The sequence below is a fragment of the Nelumbo lutea genome, chromosome 1 (genome assembly GCF_056320005.1).
Source record: "Nelumbo lutea isolate HS-2025 chromosome 1, American lotus-T2T, whole genome shotgun sequence".
In the NCBI taxonomy this organism is placed as follows: domain Eukaryota; kingdom Viridiplantae; phylum Streptophyta; class Magnoliopsida; order Proteales; family Nelumbonaceae; genus Nelumbo; species Nelumbo lutea.
The window spans coordinates 171,949,170-171,973,726 of NC_142684.1; the positions used below are offsets into that span (position 1 = coordinate 171,949,170).

A 24,557-nucleotide genomic window follows, 5' to 3' on the forward strand; every position below is an offset into this window, starting at 1 on the left:
GGTGAAGAGGGCTATGTGAGGAGCAGATACCAATAATCATTTTCTTCACCCGAAACGACCCGGAGTCATATACGGGTTCGGTGTAGTCTTCAATCCGCAACTGACTCGGGTTGCACAACGCTGTCATTAATGATTGATCCGTTCCATTGTCCATCCCCATCTCCGAAGCTTCCACCTCACTCCCGATTTCCCACTCTTCCCTCCTATTCCTACAAAAGACTGAAAACAAACTTGCAGGCACTGGCACACTAAGGTTCTGCAGAAGAACGATGGGAGATGCATTGTTGGAACTTGAGCAAGTTCTCAGATCAAGCAAGGTATTTCTGACGACGATCAAAGAGCGAATTCTTATCTATTTCTTCATTATCACCCCCTCAAAAAAAAAAAAAAAAAGAAGAAGAAGTCTATCCGTTTCTTTTTCATATTCTCAATATTCTTTTGATTTTTATCCCTTGTCTCAGATTTTCCCGTAGTTGCCTTCGTTAAACCCTAATTTCATGAATGCTATTAGTTAAATTTGTCTTATATATTTTGTCATGACATTCCAGACATAACATCATCTATCTAGCTCCCTACTTTGGTTTTCTATAAGAAGCTAAATGTCGAAACGAACATTGAACATTCTCTGTATTTGTTTTCTAATTCGTATTTGCAATGCTTTCTTCTTCTAAGTCGCAGCAAGTGTTTAGGTTAGTGAAAATGTATGCGGTTTGCCCAATGTTATTTGGGGTTTGATCACTTTAGTTACTTCTGTTGGTCAAGGATCAGAAAATCCATTGGTAGTTGTTGCCTTTTGACTGTTACTTGGAATGTTGACTCTTTGTGCCCCGCAGCATAAATTAACAGACGAAGAAGTGAATGTTCTTCGAGTATGCAGGGGAAAGGCATCTAGAGATTTTACTATAACAGCTTGCATTTCATCTGGGGTTGTATGGACAGGTAATCTTTTTCTCCGACCATTGTTTCCAACATAAATAAGAATGTACAATCTTTTACTGGTGCGTGTGCGTCCAACTTAATGTTGTCATGAAACATTATCGAACCCTCAAGTGGACAGTGTTCTGGAATATATTTTTTGATCAATAACTGGAATTCATTAGATTAAAATAATTTATTTACAACGCTCCAAATAGAGATAAACAGGTTTAACTCTCTCCATGAAGATAACAAAAAAAGAAAAAGTTACAGAACAGTCCAAAACATTTGATCCCTTCCCACCCCTTGCTTTGCTAAAGCACCAACAAATGCATTTGCTGTTCTCTTGACCCACTGAAACTTGATTTCCAATCCTCTAGTTAGCCACTTAATCTCCCTCCTCTCATTAGCATATTTCCAAAGTCCACTACCTTCTTGTAACCAACTTAAGACTAGCTTTGAGTCCCCTTCAATGACTAACTTTTGTACATTCAATTCCTTAGACTTCCTTATACCCTCCAGTACTGCATAGACCTCAGCTTTGAGAAAGTCTCCAAACCCAATGGAACCTGAAAACAAAGCGAGCACCTTCCCATCCACATCTCTGAAAACCCCTCCTACACCCCTACACCTGATGGACTTGGATTTCCCTCACTACTTCCATCAAAGTTTAGCTTTATAATTCCACTTCCTGGTGGTGACCACACATGACAAACTAAAGAGCGAGTAGGAGTAGAATTTGCCACCTCTAGCCAACTATTCAACAACATATCTGTAGAAATATCAACAAACAGGTCCAAGGATTTCAACCAATGTACCACCCTCATTGTTACTACTTCAATAAGGCATTCACCATTAGCAAAGGGGCAAGAAACTAATAAGTGGTAGGAGCTTTCACCATTAGACTTGCAAAGAATGCACCAATTCGGAGACAAACACTAAAAAGGCCTCTTTCTTTGGAGTACGTCGCAAGTATTACATCTTTCGAGGAAGGCTTCCCAACAAAAAGCTCGAATCCTTGGAGGAATCAACTCACCCCAAACATCCTTAATTGGAAAGTTTTGTGCAAATGGATTGGATGAAGGTAGTAGGGACTTGAAGAAAGAGGCACAAGAGAAGGTTCCAGAGGGAGTTGGGGTCCACAGTCTCTTATCCCTCTCAAAGGGATCCAACACCACCCGGTCTAAGATTTGAACTAGACTCATAACATTTTCAACCTCTACATCCCTTAAACCTCTTCTAAGCCCTAGATTCTGATCAAACCCAAATTTAGACAGAGAAGGAACTAGAAAACTGGACACAACCTTACCCTTAAATCGGGAGAGTGAAAACAAGGAAGGGAATTGGTCTTTCAAAGGTATCTCACCCACCCAAATGTGCTCCCAAAACTTTACCTGATTCCCAAAGTAGAGGTCATACCTGATGTGCTTCTAAAAGGAAGGAAGAGTGGCATATATAGATTTTTAAGGAGAGGCACCAACAAACCTTGCCAAAGTCCCAATGTCCCAACCATCATCTGCTTGACCATGAATACTTAAAATTACCCTCGTCCACAGTTTATCTCTCTCACCTCCCAACCTCCACAACCATTTCCCCAACAAGGCTTCATTTTTCCTTCGAATGTTACCTAAACCTAATCCTCCATCAGCTCTACTCCTAGAGATTAGTTCCCAATTCACCCTACGATCCTTCCTCTCATCCCTTGGTTCCCACAAGAAGTCTCTCATCAACTTTTTTTTTGATAAATAAACGAACTTTTTATTAATTTGAAAATATTAGCATACAAGCAGCCCTTGGGGAGGTGCGAGCTGCAACCTCTCCACTAAAGAAGAAAACAAAAGTAATAAGTTACAGTTGTGCTTAATACAGAACTTCCCTAGCTGCCCCTTGTTCGGCTAGATAGTCTGTCATAGCATTTGCTCATCTCCCCACCCATTGTATTCTTAGGTCCATGTTTCTTGTCAGCACCTTAAACTTTTTAATTTCATTCTTGAAGCACCAAACTACTGACTTTGGGTCTTGCAACCAGCTTATTACAACCTTTGAGTCACCTTCAACTATTAGCTGGTTCACCCCTAATTGAGCTGTAAACTGTACACCTTGCAAGGCAGCAAACATTTATGCTCTAGTAGAGTCTCCCACTCCTATAGGACCTGAGAAGATAAGTATCACATTCCCGACTTCATTCCTTAATACCCCACTTCATTCCTTATGTCTTTCCTTATACTCCTTTCACACACTTTCCTTCTTTGTTGTTATTATTTCCTTTTTTTATTCTTCTCCTTGTCTCATTTTAATCATATGTGAGGGAGACAACAATCTACAACCTTGTTCATGAAACATGGCTGTAATGGTTGATTATGGTTCTTCACAACCTATTAACCTATGTGTGAGGGGGAAAACCACCATATACAACCTTGTTCATAAAACTTGGATGGTTATGGTTCCTCACATCATGATAAATGCACATAATTACAATTTAAAGGCCATTTGCAGCCTTATTGCTGAAATGTGACTATTTATGATACGTATTTACTTGTTATGTATAAAAAGTTTATTTATTTTCTGGTTTTCTCTCAAACAAAGAGGGAATATATACCAGAAATTTCAAAGGAAAATTCTGTAGAAAAATGATACTTAGTTTAGTCTCTATTCATTGGTACTTTTGAATTTCTATGCCCTAGCAGAGATGTAATTAAGGGAATATCTACGTGATTTCCCGAATGGGGCTTACCCAAATAACAAAAAAACCCAGTTATTAGTATAATTGGGTGAATTATGTTATGTGAGAAATTATACTAAAAAGAATTTCCACTTAAAATTATTAAACGTATTTATTTATTTATTATAATCGGGCCCATCGGGTTAGACCCGATTGTCTTGAGAACCGATCTGTTTGGTTCTGGGTCTAAAATTTACAGACCCTATCAGGTCCGGTTTGGTTCAGGGTCCTCAATATTTCATGTGGGATTGGTTCTGGTTCTAGCTGGTTCCAGCCCAGACCCGACCCGTTGACAGCCCTACTTCCATTCTTAGCTAGTTATTTGACAATTCATGTTGGTTGTCATGTTGGATTACTTTGGGTATACTTGTCATTATATCAGACTGTATCCGATATGTCCCATCTAGTATTTCAGACATATCGATTTTCAGAAACTTGGATACAAGTATTGCTCGAAAAAATGGTATATACTTATTTATAGAAAAATAATTGTATCCATGTCCCTAATTCTTGGAAAATGAAGAGGTACCCATAAAAAATGGAAAATGAAGAGTTGTTAAGAAAAAAACATTTTCTTTATTAGTATTGCTTGAAATAGAACTTTTAAGGCTCATGACTGATCCATTAAACCATTTGATAACGAGTGCCATGTGTTTCTGTGGAGTTGTGACTTGTATGTGTTGATTGTTATGCGTGGTCTTATTTATTATTTACAAGTATCATTTTTTGTTTCTCTTTTACTCAATTTTTTTCCTGCAAAACCTTTTCTTACTCCATTTCTTCCTGGCAGTGACTCAGAGGTTGCGTTATGCATTACGCATCAACCTTTCAGCAGGTAAATAATAACCAATGATTTTTCCTTTGTTCCTCTTCTTTTACTGGATAGAAAAGTAGGTTAGAATATACCTTTAACTGCTTTCTGTTACAGTTCACACATAGATTTATAGCAGGTACCTTTCATGTGTATTACACAGATGACGCTAATAAATGTACTCAGAAATTTGGAATTCTTTCTCATGGCATGCATTTGGTGATTAAACCAGATTTAGTTCAGTGAGGCAATTGGATTACTAACATAACCCTGTGAGAAGTGTAGCCCTTCTGTTGTGTAGGAGGATAATGGGGGACTTGATATTCTTTCTTCCTACAACTGTTTTCATAGCTGGAGATGGAATACTTTGTTATTATTATATGATTTAAGAGAACATCCCATCCTAACTGGAGGCACACATATGCTAATGTAGAAACCTAGTCCTGCTTTCCATGCTGGAAGATCTTGGTCAAACCATATTGATCATCCTGGTGTTTGATAAAAACTATTTGGTATTGACGAGAAAATGTTTTATTATCAAAACTATTGTGCTTATTGATTATTATTATTTTTTATTTTTACAGATACTACTTCAATTGGCATGGCTAACTCAAACAATTTGCAGGAGCTGCTATTCTGTCTGGACTTTGGAGATTTGATAGGTCCCTTGATTCATGCTTAGATCATATTCTTGCTCTGCAGGGAAGTAGGATGCAGAAGGAGTTAGCTAACATGTAACCTTTTGATCTTAAAGTTCTAATTCATCATGAAATATTCCCATCTGTGGAGTGTTGCTTTAGTAGTTGACATTATATGTTTATTCATTTTTCTTTCTATATTTTCTCTAAAGTTTATCACCATGTAAGTAGGACATGTAGTCATCAATATGGACAATTGTTACCAAAACACAAAATAACACAAAAACTTGGTATGAAAAATCTGACTCTTAAATGACTTTGATTCAGCATTTTGTAGCCAATAAAATGTTAATAAAAATAAAAAAAAAATACTTTGAAAGATAGATACCAGTTTAATACAGTTTCAGGTCAAAATACGTGGTCAATAAAACATAGTCACTGATTGGGTTAAGTAGGGAGCTTCACTGCATGACTCTCATATTTTTGCCATGTGGAGACATGATGTATCCAAATAGGGGATCCCTTGGATTGGCTGTGTATTCAATCCTTTAGTTCACACCCACACTGTATCCCACCTATTATTAGTGTTTCCACAAACAACATTGATCGTTGAAAGTTCTAATATTTTAATATTAATTTTTTTTATCAATATTTTAATATTAAATTTGTCCAAAGTGTGACAGATATATTTTTTCTTTTTTCTTTCCTTTTTTGGCTCAAATTGTCTCATCAATAGAGGATAATGAGATGAATGCATGGGGCCATTGTGGACCACTGTTACATAGAGGCATTTAAAGTGAGGATTCATAACTTTGGAGAGTGAACATGACAGGCATTTTGGTAAATCTGCTTGATTCGCACTGTAGCTGAGTCCAATCAGTATTTGGAGAGTCAGACTGACTTGATAGTCCCCTCCATAGGTCAGGTGTCCATGCAATCTGTATATATACTAAAACAATGATGTAGTGATGTACATCTCAGCACCTCCATCCCGCCTCCCCCCTTCTAAATTTCTAATTATTTTATTTTGTTTTTTTTCCATAAATATAATTCGACAATCAATTGCATCTTTTCAATTTTTGAGACATATTCAAGAAGACACACACCTTTGATTATCCTTGCTTCCATTTAGTAGAGAAGAGAAGGGCACAGAAAAAGACTCAAAACATAACATGCTAGTCCTCTCTCCTCCATAGCTAACATGCCCATCTCATCAACTTCTCAGAAGTCTAGGAAATCCTCATCAAACCCTAATTCTTTCCTCTGCAAGCATTCATTCTCTGTACCTAGACATTATCATCCTCACTCACATGGTCTTTTCATGTGCTTTCCTTGTAACCTCTTTCCTCTCTTACATCTTCCAAGCCCTCTCTCAAATTCTCCCTCTCTATTTGTCTCTCAATTTGCTTCCTTTCGAGAGTCTCTGTTGACTTACTTTCTAATGTTTCTATTCTTCTTTACTGTGTTAGTGGCTGCTGTTGAGATCTACTATGGAGAGAGAGAGAGAGAGAGAGAGAGAGAGAGAGAGAGAGGTATTGAATTCCCAAAATCAATACCTCCTCTTCTGGCTTCCTTTCCTTATTTATAACACTTCCGTTACAATTCTGTTATATCAGCCTCTCCACTTGTCCAGTTTGTTATTTAGTTTGTTCTAGTGGTTGGCTGTCAGTTACATTACTTAAAGGATGACGTGGCCTTTTCTTGTACACTTGTCCCTCTATTCCCTTTATTTGTCTTAACAGTCCCTCCTCCCTTGAAAGCGACCTTGCCCTCAAGGTCAAGATGTGGAAATCTATTCTGTAAGTCCAAGTAAGGTTCCCAAGTTGCATCTTCAAGTGGGAGACCTGACCATACCACCAATGCCTCTGGTTCGATGTGATTCCCTTTGTGCATCCACCTGAAATCTGTTATCTGGGTGGGCTCAGTTTGAACTTGGCCATCTTCTGAGAATGATGGGAGGGTGGTTGTTGTTATTGCTCCTGTTTTTGGCCATTTCTTTAATAGAGATACATGAAATACAGGGTGCAATTTTGATGTTGCTGGAAGGTCAAGCCTGTATGCCACAAACCCAATGCGTTCCACAATCCGAAATGGGCTGAAATACCTTGGGCTTAGTTTGTTCCACCTGTGGCCTGCTACTGAAACTTGCTTGTATGGTTGTAGTTTAAGGAAGACTTGCTCCCCAATCTAGTGCTGGACAGGCCTATGCTTTCTGTTGTAAGAGTCTTCCATCCATTGTTGGGCTCGACGGAGGTGGGATTTGAGATCTTGTAACACCCTATCCCGTTGGAGGAGTTGGTCTTCCACTGCTGCTACTGCTGTAGACCCTTTCTCATATGGAAGTAGGGGAGGTGGGTCCCGTCCATTATAGAGCCCGAAAGGGAGTCATTCCTACTGCACTGTGATACGTGGTATTGTACCACCATTCCGCCCAATGAAGCCACTTGAGCCACTGACGTGGCCTATCCCCTGCATAGCACCTTAGATAGGTTTCCAAACTCTGGTTGACCACCTCAGTTTGCCCATCTGTTTGAGGATGGTAGCTGGTAGATTTGAAGAGTTTCACTCCTTGTAGTCGAAGTTCTGCCCAGAAATGACTCATAAAAATTGGATTGCGGTCTGAGACAATAGAGTTAGGGGTACCATGCAGTCGTGCCACCTCCTTAGTAAAAATTCAGCCACCATTGAAGCTGTAAAGGGGTGGGAAAGAGGGAGAAAATGACAGTATTTGGTGAATCTATCAACAACTACGAGAATGACGGACTTGCCATAGGAAAGGGGAAGCCCTGTTATGAAGTCCATGGATATATCCACCCACACTTGTGTAGGAATTGGGAGTGGTTGTAGCAGACCTGCTGGAGACTGGGTGTCAGCCTTATTTTTCTGGCAAATTATGCATTTGGCTATGAATTTTTGGACCGAATTCTGCATGCCTTTCTAGTGGAATTGGGTGGCTAGTCTCTTGTAAGTGCGCAAAATCCCTGAGTGTCCTCCTTCTAGTGATGAGTGGAACACTTCAAGAAGTTGCTTAATATGGGCTGAATCCTGTGGTATCACCATTCGACGTTTATACAACAACAAGTTATTCTCCACTGTGTACCTTGGGTGGCTAGTAGGGTCATCTTGGACCTGTGAATGCAGCTTGTTCAGTTGTGGGTGTCTTTCAACTTCCCTTAATTGACTCATGATGGAACATGTTGGGCCCGTGAGAAGTAATGGAAATAGTTGTGGTTGGCATGACGGCGCATCTGCCAACTTGTTAGTGTGCCCTACCTTGTATTTAATAACATAATCGTAGCCGAGTAATTTGTCTATCCATCGCTGCTGTTCCGGGGATAATACGGACTGCTCCAACAGAAATTTCAGGCTGTGGTGGTCAGTTCGTATGATGAACCTCCTCCCTTGAAGGTAGGGTCGCCACCTCTGAACTGCGAGAACAATTGTTATCAGTTTTTGTTCGTATACTGACTTGGCCCATTTTTGTGCTATCAATGCTTTGCTGAAAAACACTAGTGGCCCTTCTTCTTGCATGAGGACCGCACCTACTCCTTGGCTTGACGCATCACATTCAATGATGAAGTCCTTTGAGAAGTCTGGAAGTGCGAGCGTCAGTGGGGACGAGATAGTTGTTTTGAGCGTCTCGAAGGCCTGTTGGGCCTCCCTAGTCCAGCAGAAACTATTCTTCTTAAGTAAACTTGTCAAGGGGGCAGCAATTAGTCCATACCCTCTGATGAATCGCCGGTAGTACCTTGTTAAATCCAAGAAGCCCCGTAACTCCTTAACATTTTGCGGTCGGGGCCAATTTATCATGCTTGAGATTTTTTCCGGGTCTGCTATTACAATGCTGTTTTCGACTATGTGCCCTAAGTAGTGTACTTGAGTATGTCCAAATGCGCACTTTGACTCCTTTGCAAAGAGTTTATGAGTCCTTATTAGTTCCAAGGTGATTTGTAGATGTACTAGGTGTTCGTCCCATGTAGCGCTATATACAAGTATATCATAAAAAAAAGAGTATAAATTTGCGCAAATGGGGTCGAAATATGTCATTCATTAGTGCTTGGAATGTAGTTGGCGCATTGGTCAACCCAAACGGCATGACCAAAAACTCATAATGCCCCTCGTGTGTACGAAAGACGGTCTTGTGGATGTCACCCTCATGGACCCGAATTTGATTATATCCCGATCTTAGGTCTAGTTTAGAGAATATTGTGGCCCGACCGAGTTCATCTAGTAGTTCATCGATTGCCGGTATGGGGAATCGATCCTTCACAGTAATGTTGTTCAGGGCCCTATAGTCTATACAAAACCGCCATGTCCCATCCTTCTTTTTTACAAGTAATACTGGCGAGGAGAATGGCCTATGGCTGGGTTGTATAATTTTTCTATCAAGCATATCTTGCACTTGTCTCTCAATCTCTAGTTTCTGAAAATAGGGGTAACGATAGGGCCTTACATTTGTGGGTGCCGTTCCGGGCAGCAATGGAGTGCAATGATCATGGGCATGTCTCAGTGGTAGTTCCTTAGGCTCTTGGAAGATCACTGAAAACTTCTGAAGTAACTGCTGTAGTTGTATGTGGGCTTCTTCGGATCTGCTGGAGTTACTTTCTTGGGCTAGAATTGGGTCGTTCCCGTGGGAGTCTATTTGCATTAAAATGATGTGGGCTGGGTCTATTGCCTGCTTTCTTAGGGTGGCGAGACTAATAGGTCCTGGATCCTTGCTCATCTGTCCTTGAATATGCACCTGTGAGTTGCCCACTTGAAAGTCCATTGTGAGACGGACCCAGTCACATATCACCGACCCTAGTTGCCTTAACCATTGGACTCCGAGAACTACATCTACTCCACTGATTTCTAGGGGATGTAAATCTACCTCGAACTCGTGTCCTTGTATCTTCAGTTTTAATCCTGTGAATGTACTGTCGCACACCAGGTTGCTCCCATTAGCTATGTGCACCCAGAATGCTGTACATGGTTGGACTGGAATCTATTGTTGTCTGACCAATGTTTGGGTAATGAAATTGAGAGTGCTGCCACTGTCTATAAGAACTGACACATGGCGCCCTTGTACCAGTCTGGTTAATCTCATAGTTTGAGAGGAGGCAAGACCGGTCACGATTGCAGGGATACTTCCGGATATTCCTTTGTCCATTGCCCTCATTCTTGGTTGTCCACTGGTCCATCAATGTCTGCTGATTGCTCAGCGCTTTCGGTTTCGGGCTGAAGGAAGAATACTTGCGGGATCTTACAGCGATGGCCCAGTCTGAATTTGTCTCCACATGCATAACAAAGGCCCTTTCCTTTTCGGGCTTGCATCTCAATCCAGGTTAACCTCTTGGCTGAGCCGCGGCTTGAACCAGAGTTGGCTTCCTTGCTTGTGATTCCTACTCCTGGTCTGGACTCCGGTTTACCCAAGATACCCGGTTCTGGATTCAGTATACCTGGTCTGATCGCAGCTCCCAAGGGTCGATTAATCCTTCTTGCCCGATTCAGTTTGTCTTCATGGAGTCGAGCTAAGGCTGCTGAATCAGAACGGTGGTGGATTGCATGGCTTTAACCTCCAGCTGCAATTCTTCCCTGAGTCCACCAATAAAACTGCCGACCAGTGCGTTTTTTGGCCACCCTTGCACGCGCACAGCTAACCTTTCGAATGCCATTTGATAATCTTGGATGGAGCCGGTCTGTCGTAGCTTAGCGAGGCTTTCATCATAGTTCTCAAAAGCTGAGACTCCAAATCTCATGGTTAATGCATCAGTGAAGTCCACCCATGTGGCTCTTGGGTGCTGTTGCCGGTACCACTGGTACCAGACGATCGCCTCCCCTTCCAGGTGTGCGGAAGCTAGTGGAACACGATCAGGTCCCTGCGTATCGTGGTAATCGAAGTACCTTTTGGTTCGCAGAAGCCAGGACGTGGGATCCCCCCTTGCGAAGACGGGAAACTCGATTCTTGCTGTTCTTGATCCGCTTCGATGACTGGTATCACTGCATTCCTCCTGCCCGATTCAGCACTGGTGGTGTCTGTTCCAGTCGCCCAAGCAAGGACGCGAAGCTTTCTTTTATTTCTTTGACATCAGCCGATAACCTTTGCATTTCTTCTTCCATGTTGTCGACCCTGTTCTCCATCGTGGATGACCTTTCGCTTTCAGTTACATTACTTAAAGGCTGACGTGGCCTTTTCTTGTACACTTGTCCATCTATTCCCTTTATTTGTGTCTTTAACATACTACAGCAATATAAGTTGAGGGAATGCAACATACCGGGATGCAACAATCCATAGTTGCAAACCAAGGGTTGCTTCAAATCCTGGAAAGGAGGCTTGGAGTTAAACCTGGATTACGAGTTTCTGAGATGTAAGCTGAGGAAGATGGTACTGCCATATTGAACAGGCGTTTCTGCTGTTTCAGTCTTTGTGTGATTGTCCTGTCACTGATTGCAAATTTCAGCTATTTCTGTTTTATGCTCTTCTTATATTCCCGTTTTATTGCAATTTTTCTAAGGATAGTGGTAAAGAACACAGATGTTTGAGTTTGGTTTAATGAAATGTACTACCATTGCATCCCAGATGGTTTAATGAGAAGAATGCAAGTATTCTAGCTACTTCATGGAACAACAGTTCATGGTCTGTGGATTCCTCTTCTTTATGTTTTTGTATAACATATCCAAGAACCAAAAGCAACAGATGTTTTGGTTTATTCCCTGCCCTAAGACACCGTGATCTTTGTAAATATGGTCCGGAATTGCATCAGAACTAGTGACAGGCAATATGCAATTGAAGATGTGGTTAAAAAGAAGTTTACATGTACTCAGGTTGCCCATAACCTGTTTGGTATTTTTTGTGTGAAGAAGACCAAAATGGGTCTTTTTTGAACTGAATTTGATTGTTTCATACAATGCTCCGAGTAATTGGAGAAACCGTGTGGTATATGGTATCCTTTTTATATGCTTTGTTTGTATATTAATACCTATTAATTTCATTAAATGAAAATTTCAATTAATAAAACATAACATATTTTTATATTATGTTTTATTAAAAATCATAATTGCTCGCTTGCCTCTGCTTTGACAGGATCCCCTCTTTCAGATAGCATAGTAGCATTATGCATCCTCTTTCTTCTTCTTCCTCCCCCTCCTCCTCTTGAGGAAGCTTATGCCTTTTGCATTCTGAACTATGCTTCATGCCTCCAGGTAGTGGAACACCTTGCATCTGCATCTGCGTTTTAAAACATTGCTTGTGCTGTCGTATGCTCGCAACTGTTTTTGTCATCTCTCTTAGAAACCACCAGCCAACTTATTTGATCCAATTACAGACATCTTTTCTTGTACTCTATGTATCTAACAATGCACATATGTTCCCATGTTTATTGAAATTTCTCTTCATGATAAATTTCATATGGCAGAATATTGACAAAGTATCAAGATAATCCTTGGAGAATGCAGCTTATCAACAATCATTTCTTCCCAGAGAAAGTTTTTGATGACTCAGATGTAGATAAGCCTATATCAAGGTGGCGCCATCGCAATTTCTTTGGTGATAATGTTGCTAGTAATCAGAGGGCACATTATACTGAGACACACAGTGACAGAACTGATTTTGAGCCCAAGCAATTTACTGTAAGTACCCAATACTTCAAACATGTTTTAAACCCTGAAAGTATAGGCAAGCTATATTTGTTTGTTAAGTGGAATTTTAAATTCCTAGGTCTTGTGGCAATAGTTTTCACATTAGTTTCCAGTTTTAATATCCAGCCTGTTCTTTCATTTTTTTCCTTGTACCCTTTCATCTTTTCGCTTTATTACAATATTACATTTTATTAGATTAAAGAATAAATGGAAAAAAAATCATTCTGCTGTCATAAATATATTTATTCTGACCTCTTGATCAGATTATTTGTTGTTTGAGAAAATTTGAACTTTAAAGTTGACTTTCTTCTTTCATAAGAGGAATACCTCAAGCTTCGTTTACCTGCATGTGATCCCACCTAAGTACATGGGATTTATGTTGGAAGCGAGGTGGTCTCCTCAAGTGATGAGCAAAATGTGTCCTGAATTTTGGTGTTAGGGGGAATCTGGGCTGAGCCACACATCTGAACAATTCTAGTGTGTCACTTAGTGTTAGACACTCATGCCTGATACCTTTTTTTTTTTTTTTTTTAAATAAGTAACTCATGCTTGATACCTTTTTTTTTGATAAGTAGCTCATGCCTGATACTTTAAGATATCATTAGTTGAATGAAACTGGGAATCATAATGTTACAAGATGGTCTGTGAAAGGTACATGTTAGAGTTGGAAAGGTTGAGGATTTTTCCATCTTGAATTTGCTTATTGAAAATCTTATACATGGTTTTCGAACCACTGTTGACCTGGATGGTTGTACCGTTTGGTCTGGGAACCGTCCAGGCAACTGGTTCCATTTTACCCCAAACCTGGTCCCTGGCCAAAAAATGTTGAATTGGTTAATAATCCGTTGACCTGGGCTGTTGAACTGTCGACCCGTTTGACCTGTTCAACAGTTTTTGGCCTTTTTTATTTTAATTATTTTTTAATTTTAATTTTTTTGTTTAGACGGGCCATCTATTTGAATCGAACAGTTGAACCACCAACCCAGAAACCGGTGGCCAGAAAGGTTCCGGTTTTGGGTCATTTTTTAAATCATTGATCTTATAAAATGAACTTTGTCATACTTTAAGAACCATATGTTTACTTGCCACAATGACTTTAAAGGTGCGCCTAGGCACACAGGCGATGCATATTTTAGGGTATGCGCATCGCTTAGGTCCCAAGCACAACGATTTCAAAAGGTGTGTGCCTGGTGCACCTTGCCCTTCAGCCTAGGTGTGCACCATCTGAAAATCTGTGCTTTTTTTCTGTTTTTTTTTGGGCATTCCCATATTTGCTAATGTTGCTCATTGATCCATCCTAATAAAAGATATTTTAAAAGACACTTAAAGTTATAAATCCTTTTTTATAGGGATTAAGAATTTAAGACCCTGATATGGACTTGTTTAGGCTTGCCTCAAGGGGCTTGGTACAAAGGCGGTTTGTAGAATATGGAATGCATAATGTTTAACTTCACATTAGCCATTTGAATTAATGCAATTGGAAAAAAATAAAGAGATTAAGAGTTTACATAATTGAATATGTTTTATATGTTATACTTGATTTTATTTTTAAAATTTCATTTTAAATATGTTTTCGTTTTACATGTTAAATTTATGTATTTTAATTTGAGATAATAGGTTCTTTTAAAATATTTATTTTATGATTTAAGTATTTTTAATTTATAATGTGTTTAGTATCTTTAATATTTTGCATTTTTAATTTTTTAATCTTTATCATTTTTTGACTTTTTTTTTGTGCTTTGCTTCAAAAAGTTGTCACCTCACGCCTTGGGTGCAAAACGGCCCTTACATTATGGGCTGCGGTAAAAGGAATACAGGTTGCCAACCAACTAGGAGTGGAAAATCTGATAGTTGAGGGAGACTCTAAGGTGGTAGTGGGCTGTCTGTTGAATCTAGAAACAGTCTTTTGGGTCTACAGGCATCTTCTCTAGAAAGTTAATTGGCTCAAAAGGAATATGTCAGTCGGTTTTCTGTGGTTTAGCTGATTGGCAAATGCTATCGCTGATTCTTTGGCTAAACAAGGGGTCTAAAGGGTTAAATTATTTTGGGCTGTGTTATAATTTTATCCTGTTAAGAGTATGGTTACGTTTTCATCTCTAAGGAGAGGTAACATCTTGTGCCTCCTCTTAGGGTGAATGTATACTTCATTCTTTTATTAATAAAATCATTATTCATTTATCAAGAAAAGGGGGGGCTATGTTGAAACGGTCCTTGTATCACCATCTGCATATTATTTCTCAGCTGTCTAAATCTATCCTCCAGATAAATGTATTATTGATGTGGTAATGGCAACTTGTATGCTTCCACAACTCGATTATCAATATATATCATATATGGAACTACATGTGCTTGGAGTTCATTAATTTTGAAGTATAAACTTATGATATGGTTTGAACCATTTATATGTTAATGTACTTAAACATAATCTAATATCTAAGTTAATCATGCTATTACATCATATATGCTTATTGCCATCAAGTTTAGCTTATATACCTTGGTATTTTTGTGTATCCTTATTATTTACTTGTAGATTATTTACTGGTTAAAAGGACATGGCTTGCTGAAGTAGCGAGGAATTGTTTAAGGGCTCATAATTTTGTAATGAGACTGGGCCGAATGGGCCCTAACAGCCTTTCGTGTGATATCCTTTATTTTATCTTTTATTTTATGTTGATGGGCCTGTTATTTGTTCTTATTTTATTTTCTTTATGTAACTGCCAAGCTGGCCGCCCACTTAAGGGTATACTTTTCATCATCAATTTTTTAGAGATTAATAAAATAGGGTTAGAGGAGAAGGGTGATTAATTCGACTTCTTCTTCTCTTACCTCTTCTCTTCGCCATCTTCCTCTCTTATACAGTTATTCAGATCTGTTCTATTCTGCTAATCACTAAGTTTAATCTTGATATTAGAGGACTGATTTACATCTTGGTATCAGAGTAGGTTTAGTTCATCTTCCTTCTTTTTCTTTGTTCCTGTACACTCTAAAATCAAGAGAGTGTATGGAGAGATAGGTTCTCTATAGTATAGAGAATCACTTGCCTAGTTGGTAGAAGGGTTTGGAGAGTTTAGTTCTGGCCAGATTTTGCCAAGAAGTGATGCTGTTTTGCTGCTACCCAAAACCCTAGCTGACTAGAGATTTTTGAAGTTACTAGGAAAGGTGAAGCTTAGGTGTGGCGTTCTGTGCTTGGAAGGTGTCTTGTGACTGCTAAAGGAGGGCGGTTCAGGTTTGGAAGAGTTTGGGTTAGTCTGGTGAGTGTGGCAGTGTCTTCTCTCTTCCTCCCATCTGCTAGATGGAGCAAAACCCGTGTTTTTCAAGCACCCAAGTTCTAGTTTGATTTCAAGTAAGTTTACATAGTCAAAATTTTCTGTTCTTTGATTAATGGAGGCATACGGAAGTGAGTTCAAGCAGGTGCCGGTTTCTGGACCTGCTTCAGTAGATTCCGTTTTGACTAGTGTTACCACAATTAAGCTAGATGGGACAAACTATCTTGCTTGGGCACAGTCTATAAAAATCTATGTTTGTAGTAGAGGAAAACTCGAGTGTCTCATAGGCAGCAAGGTGAAACCCGAAGAGACAGACCTTGAATTTGAAAGATGGATGCAAGAGAACTATACTGTTATAGGATGGTTAGTCAACTCTATGCAACCCCATATAAGCCAACACTATCTCTGGATGTCTTCGGCTAAGGAGATATGGGACAGTGCAACTGAGACCTATTCACAGAAATTGAATGTAGCCAAAGCATACAAATTGAAAAGTGATGTGAAGAACTTGAGACAGGGGGAGAAGAGTGTGGCAATCTACTACTCTATACTAAAATCCTTATGGCAGGAAATTGATGTTATGGAGATAGTGGTGTGGGAGAGTAAAAAGGATGCTGAAATGTATAGAAAGCTAGTGGAGAGAAATAGGGTGTTTGAGTTTCTCACTGGACTCAACCCTGAGTTTGATATTATCAGACGAAACATTTTGGCCAGGGATGAGGTTACTCTTTCACAGGCATATGCTATGATAAGTAGTGAGGAGAGTAGGCGGCAGGTGTAGTTGCAAAGTCCATTTACAGAACATTTTGCACATGCGAGAATGAAACCGATGGGCCCTATTGAGAAAAGAGAGCAGATGTGTGAATATTGCAAGAAACCACGACATACAAAGGACACCTGCTGGAAGATTCATCCTGAACTTCTTCCTGATAGGTTTAAGAACAATAATAACCCTAAGAAGGGCAGTCAGGTGGGAAAATCCAAGACTGCTAGTGCTGCTACAGTGCCTGAAGGGGGAAGTAAGGAAAGTGAAGAAAAATCAACTATTGAGCAGTTGGCTGCAATGAATTTTGAGAAGTATGGGAGGCTACAGTTTCTTCAACTCACCCTTCCAACAGTACATCATCTTCATCGGCTTTTGCTCACTCAGGTACTCGTGCTTCTACGAATCATGCTTCAGCTTCAAGTAATCATAAAATCCCCTGGATTATTGATTCCAGTGCATCAGACCATATGACCAGCCTATCTAACCTATTTTGCTCATATCACCTCCTTTCTGGGAAAGAGAAAATATCCCTTGCCAATGGGTCCCTTGCCCCCATCTCTGGTAAAGGTGATATAAAGACCTCTGACACCCTGTTCTTATCTTTTGTTCTTCATGTCCCTAAGCTTATCTGTTAGTAGCTTAACAAAGTCAATGAATTGCAGCAAAACTTTCTTTCCCACTCATTGTGCTTTTCAGGACCTGCAGTCTCGGAGGATGATTGGGAGTGGCCATGAGGCGAACGAAATATACTTGCTGGACACACCAGATCAAGCTTTGGGACCACCTCATGGAGTTGTCTTAGAGTCAGTCGTGTTAGAGTCTGTTAACAAAATTTTATTATGTCATTTTCGGTTTGGTCACTTGTCCTTTTCTGCTTTGAGTCATCTGTTCCCAGATATATTTAAAGGAGTGTCTTTATCGAGTCTTCATTGTGAATCATGTGAGCTGGCAAAGCATTGTAGACATTCCTATTCAATTAGCAATAAAAGATCATTTTCTCCTTTCCATATTGTTCACTTTGATGTGTGGGGGCCACATGCCAACCATGGGGGGTTACAGGTACTTTATCCTTTTTATTGATGATTATTCACGTTACACTTGGATTTATCTTGTGAAATTCAGGGATGAAGTACCAACTATTGTGAAAAATTTTCATGAACTCATCCTCACCCAGTTTAATACCCGTATCAAAATATTCCGCTCTGACAATGCTAAGGAGTATTTTGAGAGAACCCTCTCCACCTATCTTGAAACTTTTGGGGTTATTCATCAAAGTTCTTGTTCCGACACTCCACAACAAAACGAGGTGGCAGAAAGAAAGAACAGGCATGTGGTTGAGGTTGCCAAATCCCTTCTAGAGGAATTGGGGTTGGACTACGAGAAACCAATGATGCTCTATTGTGACAACCAAACTGCTATCAACATTGCACATAATCCTGTTCAACATGACAGAACTAAGCACATTGAGGTTGATAGGCATTTCATAAGGGAAAGAGTCTCTTCAGGAGAGGTTTGTTTACCATTTATCACATCAGAAAAGCAACTGGCTGATATCTTGACCAAGGGAGTTCCCAGGGGGAAATCGACACACTATATAAGCAAGCTGGGCATGATTGACATCTATGCTCAGCTTGAGGGGGAGTGTAAAGAGGCTGGGCCGAATGAGCCCTGACAGCCTTTCGTGTGATATCCTTTATTTTATCTTTTATTTTATGTTGATGGGCCTGTTATTTGTTCTTATTTTATTTTCTTTATGTAACTGCCAAGCTGGCCGCCCACTTAAGGGTATACTTGTCATCATCAATTTTTTAGAGATTAATAAAATAGGGTTAGAGGAGAATGGTGATTAATTCGACTTCTTCTTCTCTTACCTCTTCTCTTCGCCATCTTCCTCTCTTATACAGTTATTCAGATCTGTTCTATTCTGCTAATCACTAAGTTTAATCTTGATATTAGAGGATTGATTTACATCTAATTTAACAATGGATTTGACACTGAACAGAACGAAGTGATGGAACAGGATTCATGTAGCTGACCTATGGTTGGAACAAGTCTGATGATGATTATGATAGTTTACTAGTAAAAAAAAATCATTCTAGTTTGCCATCTATGCATATGTGTTGTTGTTGTTGTATGTGGTTAGTCGATGTATATTTGGCAATGATGGTAATTGTTTCTGCATTGGATTTAAAATGAACTTTCTGAACTGTAATAACAAGTTGACATGTCAATAACGTTTTAACTCCATAATTCTGACCTGAAATTCACTTGTCACCAAGGATGCGGTCAAGAAAAGGAACTTTGTGAATGCATCATACTTGATGGTTCTCTTATTTGTATATTCATTTTGTTAATATCTGCCCAATTGCACCTTTTCTATATTTTATTGTACTTGTTAGGTGAAATAAATATCTCCCCTAAGGAAAGAAGTAAATTTCTATAAAAATATTTCATAATCCTATATCCATAATCATAAGGAAGCCTTTGGGTGCAGACGTGCAGTTATGTTTAGGGTTTGGTAGTTGGTTTTCTGGGCTGTTTGGGTTTTATCAAGGTTCAAAGTATTGATACATCCTGATGCACTAGAAGGGGTGTATCAGTACTTTGTACTTAGTGGAAGCTTTTTTTAAAGGTTTTTTTTTTTCAAAAATAGGTCAGGGGGTAGGTCTTAGGCTTGTTTATCCCCTGCAATAGGTCAAAAGGCCAAAAGAACTGTATTTCCCATTTTGGACCCCCCATTGATATGATACAACACACTCAATATGGGGTGCATCGTGTCAAAATTTTGAACCTTGGGTTTAATCACAAAACACACCTGTAATAAATCTCAAAATATAATAAATAAAAGAAGTGAAAAAGGAGAAGAGGGGGTTCAGCAGAAGCTTAGGGAGAAGATGGAAGAATGGAAGAAAAGAGACTAGAAAGAGAGTTGTTTGATCTCACCGCTCTATCTCTCTGATTTCATTTATATATGCTGAAAGAAAATATATGTAAAGTTACAAGAGTGCCCTTAGTTGGGCGGCTGACTTAAAACATAAGCAAGAAATAAGAATTAGGTCCATAAAGAAGGCCCACTACAGCAGATATAACAGCATAAATAAAGCTACTTAAATAAAAGAAAACTAAGGCCCATTCGGCCCAATCTCTCAGGTTTTATTGCAGTTTTCCATTGTTTTCTTTTTCTGTGAGGTGGTTGTGGGTAGCTATTGGCCTTTTCCCTGTTCTTTGTGGTTTTTGTTTTTTCCCTCTTCCTGTACTTGCTTTATGATGTAAATGAATCCAATAAATTATCAGAAAAAAGGTTTTTCTGGTTGCCAATTGAAGGCTACAAAATGAAAAGAGGAGAGCCAAAAATAACATGTGTTTATGTTGTTAGAAAATATTTGATCCCTCTTTCTTTAACAAAAAATGTCTTATATAAAGCAGAACAGAAGTACAAGGATTAATGCTGCAATGGTAATTGGATAAGATTGAGAACATGATAATTATGATGATCATCTTAAGCAGCTAGTACCCTAGGGATGAGGGATGTCTTCCATTATCAGATCGTCTTAGGTTGCCTTATACATGTATGACTTGAGAAACTTGTCGACTTGTTATGCATTTCAAGATAATCACATCACTTCAGGGACTTCATGAAATTACCTTTCACTTGAAATTCCAGTCTTTGCTGTTTACCATGGAAAAGTAAATTGATGTTAATAATTTTCTTTTTCCTTTTGTAAGTGAAGCCAACTCATTTGGGTTCCTCAAAACAGGGAATTCAAGTAGATTTCAACCCATATTATCAATCAAAAAAAAAAAAAAAAGATTTCAACCCATATTTGTATTATGTGTAAAACAAATGACAAAGTTGACAAACTATTCCGCCTTTTTTTTTTGGATCAATAACACTTTCATTAATTCATCAGTAGAAAATTTACAAGTGGAAGACAAACACACTTATCTTCCAAGAGTCACAAAGAGCTTGAAGATAGGAAAAAAGAAAAAGACAAAGACACTAACATTACAGCTTAGCCCAAAACAATGAATCCCTTTCTGCCCCTTGTTTAGCTAAACCGTCAGCTAGGGAATTAGCCGATCTTTTAATCCAACATGTCTTAACTTCCATCTCCTGCACCAGCCACTTGGATTTCCTCTTCTCATTATTGTACTTCCATAAATCATTTTGATTTTTAGTCAGCCACCCTATCACCACCTCTGGATCCCCTTCAATTATGAGTTTTTTGATGTTCAATTCCTTAGCTTTCCGGACTCCTTCCATAACTGCAATGATCTCAGCTCTAAGGGAGTCACCCACTCCAATTGGGCCTGAGAACATAGCAGAGATGACCCCATTTTCATCCCTAAAAAACTATTCCGCCTTTTAGCCTCTTCTTGATCCCTTGAAAAGCCTTAGTTGCTGCCTTAGACCATAATAACTGGCCCTTCTTCATGCGATCAGTTATAGGTGCTATTGTTGTGCTAAAATTCTGAAAAAAGCATTTGTAAAATGTGACCAACCCATGAAAGCTTCGTACCTCATGTAGGGTGGTAGGTATAGGCCAATGAACTATGGTTTTAACCTTGTCCATATCAGCCTTCCCATCATCAGCTGATACAACAAAGCCAAGAAATGCAACACTAGGCACCATAAAACACCAGTTTTCTACTTAACGTAAAGTTTCTCTTGATGGAGAACCATTATAACTTGTTGAAGGTGGGTGACATGTGTATCACTATCTTGCCATATGCTAGTATATCATCAAAGTAAACAACAGGGAAACAACCAATAAAGGGACGAGGTACCTGATTCATAATGCACATAAAAGTGTTAGACAAATTAGAGAGGCCAAATGGCATAATCAACCACTCATATAGGCTGTCCTTGGTGTTAAATGCTGTCTTTCATTTGTCATTGGATCGAACTTGAATATGGTGGCGTCCACTCTTGAGATCTATTTTGGAAAATATTATTACACCTACCGTCATGTTGAGCATATCATCAAGTCTAGGAATGGGGAATCTATACTTGATAGTGATCTTATTAATGGCCTGACTACACACACACTAAGAACCGTCCTTCTTTGGTGTCATTAGTGCAGAAACTGTACAAAGACTAAGACTTTCTCAAATAAAAGTGTAAATCCTTTCGACAATAATTCTTCAAATTGCCTTTTGGGTTCAGGATGCTCTGTTGGGTTCATACAATATGCAAGCAAGTTGGGAAGTTGGGAGCCCAGGACGATATCAATAGTATGCTGGCATTGGTGTAATTTCAAAAGAAACATTGATTTGTTGTGCATCTTTTTCTTTACTAAGTTACCAATTTCATTTCTATGAATTTGCTAAGATTTTTTATTGGTCATTGATACCAAGCTATATTCTAATGAATTTGACTTAATTGTCATTTAAGTCTGATAATCTGACTGTCACTGTGTGCAATATGCATCTGCTAGCATAAACTGCATTACCAATAAATGCTTTTGATGGGGGGGGGTCAGGAGAAATTGAAATGCCGTACATGATTAGTCTTGAATACAAAATTACTTTTTCTGAGATTTTGCAATGCAATTTGCATTGGCCTCTGCATTGAAAAAAAAAAAGAAAAAGAAAAAAGAAACTGGTTTTGCCAATTTGTGTAGAAGATTCATGTGCCTTTACCCATTGATGGAGGAAATTGGTTGACCACACAGGCTCAATCCTGAGGTCTGCATCCGCCCTATGAAGTTTTCTGGAGATATACTAGAATGTCAAGGTTCTCAATATTTTAATTTAAAAAAATGTCCCACAACGTTTTATTAGCCATTTGGCAATGGAGCCTTTTAATCTCCAACAATATTTCCACATGCTAGATATCAGGGTTGTTTAGATTCCACTAAATGATTGAACTAGCGTGGGTGGGTGGGTGAGTGTGCATGAAAGGGGGGGGGGGGCAGAAATGGGGAAGAGATTTAATTTGTGAGATCAGAATGCTTAACTGGAGAGTTCAGACACTTATGGGGTGTTTGACAACATGGTTGGTTTTGTTTTTAAAAACCAAAAGCCACTTCCAAGTCAGCAAAATGATATTGTTTTTGCTGATGTGGCAATTGTTTTTGTTTTCAAAAATAAAATCATGTCTTGAGACCTCCTTAGCTGGCGGATTCTTCTAGTTTCATTTTTGAGACATTTATTCCGTCCATCTTAATATTTGAAATAACATTTCTGACATGATTATCCTAATAAAGAGACATTATTAATAAAAAAGCCTGTTATTACTCAAGATTTATTTGCTAATTATCCTTTTCTTTTTCCCGAAATTGTGTCATTATAGGTAAACTCTGCTATGGATGTGATTGCGGATCCTCTTGATTATGTTTTTGGGCATTCAGAAGCAGGTGAAGAGATTCACCATCCTGATACTACTGGTGTTTTGCCTAGAAGACACATACACGGTCACAAGAGAGCTCATCGACGGCATCGCTTGCACCAGCCAAAGGAATCTTCTGTCTCTCAACGAACACAAGAACAAGTAGAATGCTAGTTAAAAGTAAGCAACAGAAATGCAAAAGAAAAAAAAAAGCAAAAATAATGCATTATTTTCTGATGGTTTGACCGTTCCTTGGTAATTATTGCATTTATAGCTAGTTTGGCCTTTTTGCTCTTATAAAGAACCTTGACATCTATGGACAAGTCTGGAAACAGCTGCAGGTGCAAGATTAACTCTTCATCTAATGTCAACTCTTTTTACTTTCAATTCTCTGGACTGCCTTTTCCACACAAGTGATCTGAAACTCACTCAAGCAGCTTTACGTGTTGTAGCATGGATTGGTAGACTGATTAATGAATGATCAATGCAAAGCGTCCTTCATCTCGTAGGTTTGAATGGGTCCTACATCTCTCTACATGATAGAAATATATGCTGTGCAGAGAATCCTAGGTAACTCATTCTTTTCTCTAAAGGATTTGTTTATTATAACCAAGGTAGAGAGTATTAATATTGGCAGAGTATTGAAATTCATTTCCGTATTTATTGAGATATACGCATGGGAAATGTATGGAATGCTCAGGATTTTAGGATTAAGCATGGATAAACCAGGGAATTAGACCTGTTCATGGGATGGGCCGGGCTTTTACCCTTCATAAACAAGATTTTATTAGGCCCGAGCCCAAGCTCGGCCCGACCAACAGGTCTACAACTTGGGGCCGAGCCTGGCCCTGATAAAAAACCTGAAGTCCAAGCCCGAGCCCAAAGCCTGACCTAACATAAAGAAGGTTTTTTTTCCCTATTCAAATGGACATAATCCATTTTAATTCAGATTTTTTTTTCCTTATTCAAATGACCAACGGGCCTACAAGATGTTTCTTTCCCTTTCTTTTACGTTTTAAAGCACTGTTTTACATTCTTAAATAAAAAAATCTATTCGAATGGACATAATCCATTTTAATTCCTACAAAGAATCCATTTTAATTTCATTTTTTTTTTTACAATCAAGTGAATCAACAATCTTCTTTAAGGTTGTTTAATATATTCCCTATTGTTTGGTTGTTTTTATACAACCAAGGCAAACCTGAAATAAAACATATGATAATCCATTTTAACTCCTACAAAGAATCTATTTTAATTTCATTTTTTTTTTTACAATTAAGTGAATCAACAACCTTCTTTAAGGTTGTTTAATATGTTCTCTGTTGTTTCTATACAATCAAGGCAAACCTGAAAATAAAACATATGAGACAAGGAAAATCTGAAAATAAAACACCACGAGACCAAATCATATGTCTTCATATTCCTACAAATAGCCTAGCACACTAAAACTAAATTCATTTGACTTCATATTCCTCCAAAATCATAAAAAAA

At 38.8% G+C, this 24,557-nt stretch overlaps 1 protein-coding gene across 1 annotated transcript; it reads left to right on the plus strand.

Moving 5' to 3' along the window:
- Positions 1-102: 102 nt before the first annotated feature.
- LOC148879207 (uncharacterized) lies at positions 103-23,574 on the plus strand. Its single transcript, XM_088960647.1, has 6 exons — positions 103-317; positions 834-939; positions 4,428-4,472; positions 5,074-5,182; positions 12,481-12,694; positions 23,031-23,574. Exons 1-6 carry the CDS (start codon positions 270-272, stop codon positions 23,238-23,240), a joined length of 732 nt encoding a protein of 243 aa, XP_088816773.1. The 5' UTR covers positions 103-269; the 3' UTR covers positions 23,241-23,574.
- Positions 23,575-24,557: the final 983 nt, after the last annotated feature.